General features: G+C 38.4%; 2 protein-coding genes across 7 annotated transcripts; one reads left to right on the forward strand and one right to left on the reverse strand.

The window, feature by feature from the left end:
- The first annotated feature begins 47 nt into the window (after nt 1-47).
- Nucleotides 48-2,497, forward strand: LOC142552656 (uncharacterized). Its single transcript, XM_075662411.1, has 5 exons — nt 48-296; nt 825-1,412; nt 1,541-1,649; nt 1,735-2,055; nt 2,201-2,497. The coding sequence occupies exons 2-5, from the start codon at nt 958-960 to the stop codon at nt 2,255-2,257; spliced, it is 942 nt and encodes a 313-aa protein (XP_075518526.1). The 5' UTR covers nt 48-296; nt 825-957; the 3' UTR covers nt 2,258-2,497.
- A 174-nt stretch (nt 2,498-2,671) lies between these two features.
- Nucleotides 2,672-7,220, reverse strand: LOC142552654 (transcription factor bHLH76-like). Of its 6 annotated transcripts, none has more exons than XM_075662408.1 (9): nt 6,855-7,220; nt 5,411-6,219; nt 5,067-5,282; nt 4,618-4,683; nt 4,469-4,537; nt 3,713-3,784; nt 3,606-3,624; nt 3,421-3,503; nt 3,118-3,283 (listed from the first exon to the last, which is right to left on the reverse strand). In XM_075662408.1, the coding sequence occupies exons 2-9, from the start codon at nt 6,137-6,139 to the stop codon at nt 3,152-3,154; spliced, it is 1,386 nt and encodes a 461-aa protein (XP_075518523.1). In that variant the 5' UTR covers nt 6,140-6,219; nt 6,855-7,220; the 3' UTR covers nt 3,118-3,151. The 6 variants fall into 6 exon arrangements, with proteins under 6 accessions (XP_075518525.1, XP_075518523.1, XP_075518524.1 ...); XM_075662409.1 differs by having other exon boundaries at nt 3,118-3,280; nt 6,855-7,219; XM_075662410.1 differs by lacking the exon at nt 3,118-3,283 and adding an exon at nt 2,672-3,111 and having other exon boundaries at nt 3,421-3,624; nt 6,855-7,211.
- Nucleotides 7,221-13,730: the final 6,510 nt, after the last annotated feature.

The following is a 13,730-nucleotide window of genomic DNA, read 5'->3' on the forward strand; positions in this document are numbered from 1 at the left end:
AAAAGAACGACTACTCCCATTCAACGAGGCTTAGTCAATATGGCCAAGTTTTTCTCATACAATCACATGTTCTTTTAAATTCACTATACTCCAGAAAACTCGAAAGAAACCGATAGAACTCTGTAGTATTGAAGGAGTCTAGTATGGCTTCTTTTGCACTAGAGGATTTCGTTGGGAATGGATGCCTTAAAGAACTACTGCCAAGGTTGTTGGAAGAAGGGTGGGATGATGTGCCCACTTTGAAGATGATGAATTCTGAAGACATGGAAGACATTGGCATGACTCAACAGCACAAGGTTTAATTTTTTAATCAGAATCTTGTCAAGATTCCTTGTTTCCAGAAAAATTGCTACTGTTTCATCAAGGTTTTCAGAGTAAAATTTTGGTGATTATCTCAAGTTTTTTGTATGACAAAGATCTTCAAGAAAAGTTCAACTAGAAATAATGTAACATAAATCTGCGTATTGTGATCAAGATGTTCCAAAGAAATACAATTTTATCATGTTGATTGTTGGTTCTTTCTGCATCAGAAAATTTATAAAATACAAAAAAAGCAGGACGGATCAAGAAATTGGACGATTGGTGAAATTTATATATATTTTTTAAAAAAATTGGTCATAAATTTAAACTCTTTTCATTTGAGGAGAACCCTATTTTTACATCTACATTTATGCTGATGAATAAATCGATATATTTCTGTATTTTCACTTTTATGCTATAAAGGACAATGGTGTAACAATTCAAATTTCACAGCTTTCGATATGTATGCCTCTAACTAAATTCACCCTCAAGATTTCTGAATACTTTTATCTCTGCTACTCAAGAATGCACTAGAAATTAGGTCATACTTACATGATCGTGCACTAATGCAATATGGAGACAAATTAGAGGCCACACAAAAATGCCTACCCTGAGATTCTTAGCTTGAGTAGTGCGGACCTTTCTGCACAATTTGGTATGAAACGAGGCCATACTGCTCGTTTCACAGACCGCACCAGTGCTTGTGCAGCAGATCCTTTGCCACCATCATATAACCTTCCACCAAGAAGAAGAAACACGATTTCTACAGTCGGCTCTGGAAAACTGTCCAGTATGAGAAAAAATAGCGATGGAGTCAATGATTCTGCATCAAAACAATCTATGGCGAGTTTCAAGAATGTTGATGGATATATGTTTAAGGGAATTGTAGCAGCAGTGCCTGAAGAACCTAGAGCTTGCGGTTGTGTGTCGCCTCCCCCAATCGTCGAAAATGTGGCTCCCTATTCGAGTATTGAGAATGTCTCAGTTCAGAGGCTTGCTCCCGAGTATAAGATTGGATTTGACCGTTTGATCAAAACGAAGACACCTCCAATGAAGGCTTCTGAAATATGGCGTGAGAAACCAGCTATTCTTCTCTGTATCCGCCGGCCTGGGTATGTTTTTGATAAATGTACTGCATTGACAGCTCCATTCTACCTATTAACAGCACTCACAGGGTGGTCGAAGATCACTAGAACACACATTTTCTTGAGCATGGTCTTGACACATGCTTTGAAACCAGGTGCATTATGTGTAGAGCTGAAGCCCATCAGCTGTATTCCAAGAAACCAATATTTGATGCTCTTGGGGTTCAACTGTATGCTGTTCTTCACGAGCATATAGAAACTGAGGTACACTTTTTGATCACGTGACATAATTAACCACCTTTCGCATATTATTTATGTATGCTCTAAATTATTGAGATAAATGGTTCAGGTAAAGGATTTCTGGCCTAGATACTGGGGCGGAGTTGTGCTCTTTGACAGGGGACAAGAGTTTTTCAAGGCGTTAGGTGGAGGGAAGCTACTCAAGGACAAGTTCATCTCTGGTTTCTTGCTCAATCCGAGAGCCATTGCAAATTACAAGCGAGCAAAAGCTGTTGGAGTGGATCAAAACTTTAAAGGTGAAGGGGAGATCAAGGGTGGACTCTTCATAGTTGGGAGAGGAAAGAATGGCATCGCTTATCAGTTCATTGAGAGAAACTTCGGCGACTGGGCACCACTGGCTGAAGTTACAGAGATCTGCACTCGTATTCAGGTAGGTGTTATGGTTAAGAGGTATAACAAATAACATGCGATGACCATTAAATCAAACAAGCTTCTAAAAGGATTTCTGTGCTTCTGATGTTTTATGCTTTAAGCACTAGTCTTTGACCTGAAACTGCGGCTTCATTTCTATGCAGAGCCCACCCAATAGCCGGTCTGAGGTGACAAAATCGATAAAAGGTGTAGAAAAATGAATCCTCAATTGTCAGAAGAAGATAAAGTTTGGCTAGAGCTTCAATGTCAATCCATGGTTTGAATTTCCCCTCGATGAATTTTATAGGTTATTACCAGTTTGTGAAATTCGTGTCCATGTATTCTTGTGATGGACGAAAGTTTAGTTGTTGTGTCGTTTAAGATTTTTTTCATGCTTGCTCCCAATTCAGATTGTTCAAAAACTTAAATCACAGAAAATGGATATGTAATCACATAGTGCTGCTGTTGTTTATCCCATATAAAGCCAATTACCGATTAAATGCACATGTTGATGGTAAAATTTCAGTTTGATTCATAGAAAATTTTGAAAATGTTCTGAAAACAAATACGGTGGGATTCTAAAACACCCAAGTGATCATTTTCGCAAAACATGACAAATGCGAAATAAATTCAAAAGTACAGGTAAATCGTCCTTTTCCCTGTTAGGAAATTACAAGAATTTGAATTCCTCAGGAGTCAGGACCCCACAGAGTATCAAATAGAAACATCATTACTACAATCAATAGCCAAAATAACTACAGATAACAGAGAAAAGCTAACTCCTGTAAGCAGCATCAGGCACAGAAGGATCACAGGGGACCTGGAGAAGAACTCTTAGCCTTCCACTTCTTTCTAGATGGAGTACAACGTTTGAATTCATAAAAGAATACTTTGATTCATTTAGTGCCGGGGTATATAAGGTCAGGGATAAGGAATATGTGATCCCAGATCTAACAGAAGGAATACAAGAATTTGCTCAGCTATTCACATTCGACAAGGAGTAATGGAGGGCCACAACTGAAAAACTGAAATATGAATCAGGTTTCAGCTTTCATGCGTACAAGTGGTGGAGAATCTGATGGCCGAACAAAGAAAACTGAAGTCAGATTAACATCTTAATCTATAAATGAAGCTAGATTTGAGGATATGCAAAATAGCACTAAATCTTGTTCATCAATAGTTGGACTTGAGTTGAAGCCCATTTGAACAACGTTGTGAAGCTCATCTTCCCAGGCGTTGGGAACCTGCTGATGATGACACCAGAATCTTATAAAATAAATCCCTTCTATATGCCCTCAAAATAAGCTTATTTTGGAAGGCAACATGCTAATTCTTCCGCTGGTATTACACTACTTGAGGGAATAATAATCAATTAGAGCTTTACTTGTGATGAAGGTTCTTTGAATTCTTCACTAACAGCAGTTGATCGAAGATTAATTGCTCTTCGAAGGGCGTCTGAAGAGTTTCCTAAACCAGGAATGCCTGATTGAATTAGTGTGGGTTGTGATGGATGTAGAGGAGGATAAAGCACATTCATATCAGGAGGAAAAGTTAATGAAGACGGCAGACTAGTTCTAGGTTGAAGGACCTGTTATTGATTATTACTTGTATTAGATACACAGGAAATTAGGTAGTCAATTGCAAAGTGGGGTGGGATACGACAGTCATATGCTTACATCTTTAGCTAGGAATGCTTCAATGTTGAATTCGAGCTGTGGATTAACTGTCGCAAGCTTCATGGACAGGAACTGAAAAGAAACATGAACGCACTACCATTAATGATCTTTGAACTTTCAATTCATACACAACAAGAATTTACTGTTAAAAGTATAGAACTGTTGGTGAACCACCTCCTGTGAACTTGCTTTTTTGGGATAAGGTGTAACTGAAATGGTATTGATGCCAAGAGATGACAAGTTTATAATGTACTTTCCACTGAATTGGTTGTTACTTTCCACTGAATTGGTATTGAATGCTTATTTCCAGGCCATTGTTGACAAACTGGTCTTGATACATGTATACATCTTTTTCATTAGTTCTAGACGTATATTTCATGATATGTGGCTTACAAGTGTAGGGATGTGCATTCAATTTTAAAATTATTGTCAGGCCACCTCCATGAGCTCGAGTTTTTGGGTTAAAGGGGTAACTACAGTCATTAATTTTAGCAGTTTCAGTGAATATTGAAATATGGACCTCATCATAATCACAAAACTTACTGATTTCCCAGTGAGAACCAAGTCATTTTTTTGTGGGAAAAGTTTGTTAATATTTTCTTGATGGTTAAAATACTGCGTTGAGAGAGTCTCTTTGCCAAAGCTCTATCACTGAAACTCTCCACGATAAAAATTCTATAGCACTTTTAGAAACTCATGAATGATATTGTACAATAATTGCATAACAAGAAGAATTTGAGAGTAACCATCACATACCTCCACCTGTCGCTGCAGTGATTGCACATAATTGATGATCTCATCCAGCATAACTGCTTTTCCTGTAACCTGCCAGGGAAGACGTGTAGGTATTGTACACATAACGTCCAAATGGCAATAAGACTTAATCAATAATAATAAGTACTAACCTTGCTGCAACCAGGAACGAGATCCTGAAGGTACTTCATCCTTTCACTGATCTTTTCCCTCCTCACCTACATCGGAAAACAGTAAATCTAATGTCAAAACCAAATGACATTTCTCACTAAATCGGAATAGTCCGCAGACTTCCAATAAACGACATTCATTACAACTAGGGGTATTTTATTTGAATTTGAAGTTATTGGGTCGAACTCGAACAAGGGGAACTCGAGCCATAATTTGAACAAGATTTGTAAATAAATTTGAACCAAATGAATCAAGCTCAAATTCAAACTCAAATTCAATCCCATAAAATTTCAGTTTTCAAACTTCTAACCAAGATTTAAGGTGGCTAAAAAACTTTGATCTGTATCTTGATACGAAACTATGAGTAACATTCCCCTCAATTCAGTTCATTTTACCATAGTACAACAGATGAACTTTGTTAAGTCATTACCCTTTCAGCAAGACTGTGGCTGTTTGTGGCCTGACCTCTTCGTGCTCTAACATGTATATATTCTTCCTTGGGTATATCTGATCCTTGGGATCCCTGCTTACCTTGTTTGCCAACAGGTTTACTGCTCGAAGCTGGGTCTTGATCGCCCTTTGGTTTACTTTCAACACGGTCCTTTTCTGTTTCAACACATGGCTGTGGGGCTTCCTTTTTTTCATTCTGGAACACAAACACAAATTAAATCAACAAATTAAGGATGCTGATGAAGTTAAGCTGTGTGGGAGTATTAAAATAATGAAAGCTATAGATGTCTATCCAATGAGTGGCGCTAAACATGTTCATTCTACCTGAGCAATTCTCTTCCTTTTCTTGAAGCCAAGCCCTTGACCAGAAGACTCCACGGCTGCACCTTCAAACTTCTCTATTGGATCACGATTATTAAATTCATCCATACCAGACTCATTAAGCAATATATCAACTGCATTTTTCACTTCTTCTTGAGACCGAAGAAAATTTTCACGCCTTTTCTCATTCTGGAGTGGGCTCATTTCCGTGCCATGCTCGACAGGAAATGAAGCCTCTTTACAAGCTTCAGCCAAGTTCATTTCATATCCATTATCTCGAAAAATCTCATGTGGCCCTTGCATTGAAGCAAAAGTGTGAGAATATGGATTCAGAGGATCTGGAATGGTGAAGGAATTCATCATTTCCCCAAAATTCCCTCCACTGAAGCTCGAAAACCTCGCTGCTCGTTCGATAAAAGCTGAATCCGCTGGAAAGTGAGGCAAGCTCTGATGAATCATCCCCGGAACAGCAGGTAGAAAGACACCGCTTCTAAGGATTTGATTTGGGTTCCAACCAAGATTAGCTCGTACCGAATCAAGATTACTCAAAGTTTCACTATTTGCTTGCTGGTCCCAATTCTGAGGACAAAAAGAATCAACCATTGAGGCAGCGGAGCAAGCAGAAGGCTCTACCGTTGAATTGTTCATTGGAATCATTTCAACAGATGTATTTATCAGATTGTTTCCATTCACTTGCCAGTTCTCCGACTCAATGGCGGCAACCATATCCATTTCTTCCGCTCAAAACTTTAAGATACTCCGAGATAGTACCAATTACACCTCTTCTTAGGCCTACTGACTCAAAATATGACCTGGAAAAAAGGTAAAAATAGGCAAACACACTAAGAAAAGAGTCCCCGGAAAAACAAGAATAATAATCAGCTCCCTGTATTAGAATGAACAGCTTTAATTTGAATCGAAATGGTTGAAGATATAAGGGGTATAAAGATAGACTGAAAGTAAAAGATTTAGAAAGCATTGCTTGATTATTTTCTTAGACATTTTTCAAGAGTAGAATTCAACATCCAAACTAGTCTTTCGAAAACATCTAAAAAGAGGTAAAAAATAATGCCGCCTCCACAATTTTATAACTCATGAATAGCTGAAAAACACCATAAAGAGAAACGATTTTATCACGACGCCACCATAATAAAACAACTGCTTCAACTATTTCCAGAGCTTTTCACAGAAATTAAAGCAACCTTTCAAAAAAATTTAAGCAATTTAATACCATTGATGCCGGAAAAAACAGCGCAGTTCAATAAAGAGATCAAGAAAGCGTTCATAAACCAGTCAATCGAAGCAGTGGACGCATTGGTTTCAGCATCATAAATACTAGCACCACACTCATTCATTCATTCAGAAAAAGGCAACCCAGTAAGCAAGTACCATGAAGCACAGAACTAAAAGTGGGAAAAGGTAAAAAAAAAAAAAAGATGCAAGATACCATTTTTAGGATTGCATTCCGTCCTTTTGAACACTTCTGTAGTTATTTGAAGAGCCCTTCTTTTCCACCAAGAAAGAAAGACCTTTTTCTTTTTGTTGAATTCTTGACCGTACCACTGTTTAAAGCTCAGGCTGTTATGTAATAATACACACTGACAGCAAGCATGATCATTCAACAAAACAATAAATAAAGAGAGAGAGGAGGGGGCGGGGGAACAAGATCAAGAATCGTAGCGAGTAAATGAAGATGAAAGAGAAAAATGGGTATTTAAAGAATGTGAAAAGGAAAGCTTAATAAGAAAGATGCTGCATTTATACCCATTACTCAAAGAGAGTTCTTGATGATTTAACCAGTAACCACCCCCCATCTCTCTCTTGCGTTAAAAATTGAAATATCTCTGGGGTGAAAGTGTTTTTAAATTTATGTATTTTTTTATTTAAAAAAATTGGATATTGTTTTTGTCTTCAAGGAAGATCAAAATCTTGTACTGAGAGTGAGTACTAAGATATGACTGATTTAAAGTTTGAATGAATGACTAAGCTGACTTCCTTCGGTTGTGCGAGTGTTAACAACTATGTTGATACCATAAGCGTCAAAAAATAGACTAATTTGAAAAGTTTCTCAAGCAATGTCAAAAGATTGTAAATTATTTCTAAACGAAATCGTGTTTGTCGCAATACAACAATAAGTGAAATGTGATGTTTGAACTACATTGATATTTAAAAATTTTGATTTGGTTAAATTTTTTTGTAAAACGATAAACATTTGATCATAAACATTATAAATCACGAGTAGATAATCAAATAACATTTGTTGAAAATTCAATTTTTTTTTAAACTCTCACAAAAACCATAACAATAATTCAAGGGCAACGCAATTTTATTTGTAATTTTTTGAAATGTTCAAATTTGATTCTCAAAATACAATAACATAACTTTTTTCCCAAAAGTCTCGAGTCGGAGTTAGTTTGGCGGATGTCGGTCCTCTTAAGATTTAAATATTTTTTTGATATAAATAGAAATCCAAACGCAATTTCATCTTCCCATATTTGAAAATTATAATAAATAATAAAATAAAATGTACCATATTTTTAATACCCTTAATTATTATATTGCCCAGCAGGTAGAAGGTATTACTGCGGTACATGTAGTAAAACAATGTGGTTAATTATATTATAATAGAAATTTTTAACCTTGATTTGTTATCCAAACTTTACTTGTAAGATTCATGATTCGTACCTTGAAGGCATGCATGTAAATGAAGTTAACAGCTTTATTGTGATTTTTTTACTTTGTGTCTGCATTTAGATTATAGAGATAATAATATGATAATATATATATCACCTCTGACAACCCCTCTCTTTTTCATATATAATATTAGCTTTACAATATTATTCTCTTTCCCTTTGCCATTGGAAATAGAGCTAGCTTCCAATTTTTTAAGGGTTTGTTTGGTCAAGTCCAACCTCTTGTAGCTTGTTGCTTTCAGATGATTGATTCACTTCCAATTATTAACCATTTTTTCAAGAAATATTAACTATTTATAAATATAAAAATAGATTGATTAAGTAAATGGTGGGAAATAAAGAAAAAGAACAGGAGAGTGAGTTGGAATGTGCAATGCCCCTTTGTACAATAGCTGCATCAACTAAATTACCTTATTGGTACTTTATTTACCTTATTCCAAACAAACAATACATGCAAGTTTTTATTTGTGAGACGAATCAATTGTGTAAATTGATATGTGATACTGTTTCAGATGAATTTTTAAGTCAAACTAAATAAAACCTCCCAATTTATAGGCCGATTTTGAGAGGTAATTTTGCTTCATCGGATGTGTGACTTATTGAAGGCTACTTAGGTTGAGTTGAGTTGTGTCGTGTGGTTTTTATAGTAAATTATATGCACAACTTTTAAAGTTTTACATATTCCTTTGTCACATTTGTGGCTTTCCATTATACATTCTTCAATTAAGTTGGAGTTAAGGTTTTTATTCTCCCAGATAATAATGATGTAGAAATTTTTTTATTTACACTAATAATGGCACAAATATGTAGTAATAATCATAAAATAGTGTGAGATTTTTTTATTATATATAAAAAACTCTATATAGAGTTATACTTTTATTGTTGAGAATTAAACTATCAAAGATCAAACTAATTTGAGAGAAAAATCAATCTATTCAATTCATAGATTTAATTTACAGAAAAAATAAAAACTCTCATATCCTCACAGCACTCTCAAAGCTCTCCTCTACTTGGGATTAGGATTCCTCAACTTGGAATGAGATAATTTGAACAATGAGCTGAAGCCTCTATTTATAGAGGATATTCTGCACATGTTAATGGGTGTGAATGGAATATGGCAGCCTTTGGAGAATCAACAATAGCTGCACCTGTCGTTGAAGATGTGGACCTTCTAGATGGTGGCTGGAGATTTCCAATTTGAGTTCTTCAATTCTCCCCCTCCAGCCATATCCAAAAACAAGCATTCCAGCTATGTCTCTGCTTAGCTCTAACTTTTCTCGAGTAACCACTTTTGTCAACATATCTGCTGGATTCTCCTTCGTATTAATCTTAACTAGTCTCAACAGTTGTCGATCCATAACTTCACGTATCCAATGATATCGAATATCAATATGCTTTGTACGGGAATGGTACATGGAGTTCTTGCTTAATTCGAGATCACTTTGACTGTCACAATGTACCTTGTACTCTTTCTGCTTGATTCCAAGTTCTTGAAGATATCGCTTTAGCCACAACATTTCTTTACCAGCTTCAGCGACAACAATATACTCTGCTTCTGTTGTGGATAAAGCAACACACTTCTGCAGTCGTGACTGCCATGAGACAGCTCCCCCCGTGAAAGTGTAGATATATCCTGAAGTAGATTTGCTACTATCAATATCTCCGGCCATATCTGCATCCGTATAGCCCTCCAATATTAGATCAGCTCCCCCGTAACAAAGACATAATTTAGTGGTACCCTTTAGATACCTGAGAATCCACTTTAGTGCCTCTCAATGCTGCTTCCTAGGGTTGGAGAGAAAACGACTCACCTTTCCCACTGCATGAGCAATATCTGGCCTTGTGCATACCATTGCATACATCAAACTTCCAACAGCTGAAGAATATGGTATTGATGACATTTCTCCTATCTCTTTCTTGGATAAAGGACATGCACTCTTGCTCATCTTGAAATGATTGGCAAGTGGAATGCTGACTGGTTTGGCGTTGTTCATGTTGAACCTCTCGAGCACACGTTCAATGTACTTCTCCTGAGATAACCATAACCGTTGGTTGTTTCTGTCTCGAACAATCTGCATTCCCAAAATCTGTTGAGCTGGTCCTAAGTCCTTCATTTCAAAAGACTTAGAGAGTTCATTCTTCAACTGACTAATCTTCGTTGCATCCTTTCCCACGATCATAATATCGTCTACAAAAAATAGAAGAGCAACGAAACTCCCGTCTGAAAATTTCTGAATGTAAACGCACTCATCTGCAGCAGTTTTCTTATAGCCTTGACTTGCCATGCATGAGTCAAACTTCTTGTACCACTGCCTTGGTGCCTGCTTTAGACCGTACAAGCTTTTCTTAAGCTTGCAAACGAGGTTATCACCTGAAACCTCAAAACCTTCTGGCTGCTCCATACTTCTTTTAAATCTCCGTGAAGAAAAGCTGTCTTCACGTCCATCTGTTCAAGCTCCAAGTTCATACTTGCTACCAAGCCAAGTATAACTCGGATTGACATCATATTGATTACTGGTGAAAATATCTCATCAAAGTCAATTCTTTTCTTCTGTTGGAATCCTTTGACTACCAATCGTGCTTTGTATTTCACCACTTGTCCGCTGCCATCTTTCTTCATCTTGAACACCCATTTGTTTCTTAGTGCCTTCTTACCTTTTGGAAGTTCTACGATCTCATAAGTGTGATTCTTCTGCAGAGATTCCATCTCATCTTGCATTGCTGACAACCATGTTTCTTTGTCCTTATGAGATAGTGCTTCTTGGAAACTCTCTGGTTCTCCATCTTCAGTAAGCAGAAGGTACTCGGATTCCGTATATCTTCTAGATGGAATCCGTCCTCGTTCAGACCTACGAACTTCTGGAATAGTCTGAGAAGATTCACCATCATCTGGGCCTTGTGATGGTCCTGGAACATCTGGTGGAGTGGGTTGTGGCTCCCTCTGCTCAACACCCCCTTCTTCCTCAGCTTCTGGCATGTATTCTGTCACTATATCAAACGGGTTTAGTGCTGCATCTGAATTTAGAGCACCAACATTTGACTTCTGAGACATTGTAGGTTTTTCAATGTCTTCTATTGTCTGGCTTTCATGGAACACAATGTCCCTGCTTCTGATCACCTTTTTCTCCTTTGGATCCCATAGTCTGTATCCAAATTCTTCATCTCCATAGCCAATGAAAATGCATGGAGTGGTCCTTGCATCAAGCTTTTTTTTGAGCTCCTTGGATACATGTGCGTACGCCAAACATCCAAATACTCTTAAGTGTGAGTATGATGGATCCTTTCCAGACCACAGTTTCTCCGGAACTTCAAAATTCAGTGGTACTGATGGTGATTTGTTGATCAGGTAACAGGCGGCTCTGACTGCTTCTCCCCAGAATGACTTTGGCAGTTTAGCCATACTGAGCATACTCCGAACACGTTCCATGATTAGTCCGGTTCATTCTTTCGGCTACACCGTTGTGTTGAGGGGTCCGAGGGACCATCTTCTCATGTCGAATGCCATATGTTTTGCAATACGCATCGAACACCTTGGAAGTGTATTCGCCTCCATTATCTGACCGGAGACACTTCAATTTCTTCCCAGTCTCACGTTCTACCATGACATGAAACATTTTGAGGTATTCGAATACCTGGTCCTTCGTTTTCAGGAAATAGACCCACGCCTTTCGAGAAGCATCATCAATGAACGTCAGAAAATATTTATTTCCGCCTAGTGATTCATCCTCCAGGGGACCGCAAACGTCAGAGTGTACCAGACTGAGCAACTCTGATCTTCTCGTTGAATAGGAACTGAATGAGACTCTGTGCTGCTTACCAAATAGACAATGATTGCAAGGATCTGGCGCAGCATCTTTGTCAATGATGATAAGCTCTTTCTTTATTAGGGTAGACAACCCTTTCTCACTCATATGGCCGAGTCTCTGGTGCCACAAATTTTGAGAACCCTCCTTCTCAGCTACGTTGAGGGTGTCTGTACATATCTTCATGTGAGTCTTGTACAGTGTGCCACAAATGTGTCCTCAAGCGACTATCAAAGCACCCTTTGACATCTTCCATGTGCCATTGCTGAAATGATTATCATAGCCCTGGTTGTCAAGGGCTATTCCAGAAAGAAGATTGAGCCGAAGATCTGGCACATGTCGGACATCCTTCAAAGTGATTGTACTTCCAATACTTGTCTTTATTTGGATATCTCCAATTCCTACAATCCCAGAGGAACTGGAATTTCCCATCTTCACTGCTCCAAAGTCACCAACTTTGTATGTCATGAAGTATTCCTTGTGCGGAGTCACGTGGTAGGAAGCTGCAGTATCTACCACCCATTCTGTGTCTTCTTTTGAAACGTGAAGGCATGTCTCATTATGGGTCGAACAGAACGCTACATCTCCAGGAATGATGACTAGCGTTTCTCCACCCTTGTTCTTCGACTGGGAACTGCTCTGGCCTTGCTCCTCTAGCCATTTGTAGCAATTCTTCTTCATATGAACCCTCTATTCCACAGTGATGACATTTATACGAAGGTTTTCTGCCATCGGTGGATCTGCCTCTGCTCTTGCTTCTGCCTCTCCATTTGCCTTTACCCCTTTGTTGTTTCTCTTGTTGTCTTCCTCGGGGCTTTGTGACAAGGGCATGAGTCTGGTCTGTGCCCATATCCTTTCTCCTGGCCTCCTCGTTGAACAGGGCATCCTTAACCATGGACATGGTAAGGTTGCCATCTGGAGCCGAGTTGCTGAGAGAAACTACAAGTGTTTCCCAGCTATCAGGAAGTGAACTGAGAAGTAGGAGTGCCTGCATCTCATCTCCAAGCGGCATCTCTACAGACGATAATTGATTTACCAGACTCTGGTACTCACTGGTATGCTCGGCAACAGAAGTTCCACTTTTGAACTTCATATTGACTAACCGCCTCATCAACAGGGCTTTATTCCGAGCGGTCTTGGCCTGGTACATGTCCTCCAGCTTCTTCCAGAGAGCATATGCGTCTGTCTCCTGTGCAACATGGTGGAAGACACTATGATCAATCCATTGTCGGATTTGACCAATAGATTTCCGGTTTAATTTCCTCCACTCTGACGCTTTGGTTGGATCAGGATTTTCACCTTTCAATTCTACGGGATCGAACAAATCTTTACAGCTGAGGAGATCTTCCATCCGAGGTTTCCACAGCGTGTAGTTGGTTGCCGTGAGCATAATCATAGCTCCAGAATATGATGTTGACTCTTCTGTGGTCATCTTCAATATTTATTTATCAAAATAGGAGCTGAATCTCGTAAAACGGAGTACACCGTTGTGTCCGGAACGGCCGAAAATGGTGGAATAGGCACTTCGGGGTCAGAAAATCTATTGCTGAAAATTTTGGGATCACTATATATAACTTTCTGATAGTTCAGGGGTCTCTAAGTCGTTACCAAAAGTTCAGGGGACCATTCTGTACTTTAGGAAAGATAAAGGACCATTTTGAAACGAGCAGAAAGTATAAGGACCAAAATGCAATTTTCAAAAAATTGAATAGTGCTGATGACAGTGGCACTGACTGGACGCTTACGTTGCAATGACGTGGCGGCTACTGTTCATCATCTTCTTCGTAAAGAACTTTTGAAAAATCACAGAAAATTCGTTTGATGTCC

This window comes from Primulina tabacum, chromosome 8 (genome assembly GCF_025594145.1).
Source record: "Primulina tabacum isolate GXHZ01 chromosome 8, ASM2559414v2, whole genome shotgun sequence".
Taxonomy (NCBI): Eukaryota; Viridiplantae; Streptophyta; class Magnoliopsida; order Lamiales; family Gesneriaceae; genus Primulina; species Primulina tabacum.

Excerpts from the sequence above, each read along its gene's own strand:
- LOC142552656 (XM_075662411.1), top strand. The coding sequence starts at position 958 with ATGAAACGAGGCCATACTGCTCGTTTCACAGACCGCACCAGTGCTTGT. Across the intron at positions 1,413-1,540 it reads CTCTGTATCCGCCGGCCTGG|GTGCATTATGTGTAGAGCTG; the intron begins GTATGTTTTTGA and ends CTTTGAAACCAG. Across the intron at positions 2,056-2,200 it reads AGATCTGCACTCGTATTCAG|AGCCCACCCAATAGCCGGTC; the intron begins GTAGGTGTTATG and ends ATTTCTATGCAG.
- LOC142552654 (XM_075662404.1), bottom strand. The coding sequence starts at position 6,139 with ATGGATATGGTTGCCGCCATTGAGTCGGAGAACTGGCAAGTGAATGGA. Across the intron at positions 4,538-4,617 it reads TCGTTCCTGGTTGCAGCAAG|GTTACAGGAAAAGCAGTTAT; the intron begins GTTAGTACTTAT and ends CTTCCCTGGCAG. Across the intron at positions 3,785-4,468 it reads CACTGCAGCGACAGGTGGAG|TTCCTGTCCATGAAGCTTGC; the intron begins GTATGTGATGGT and ends GTTTCTTTTCAG.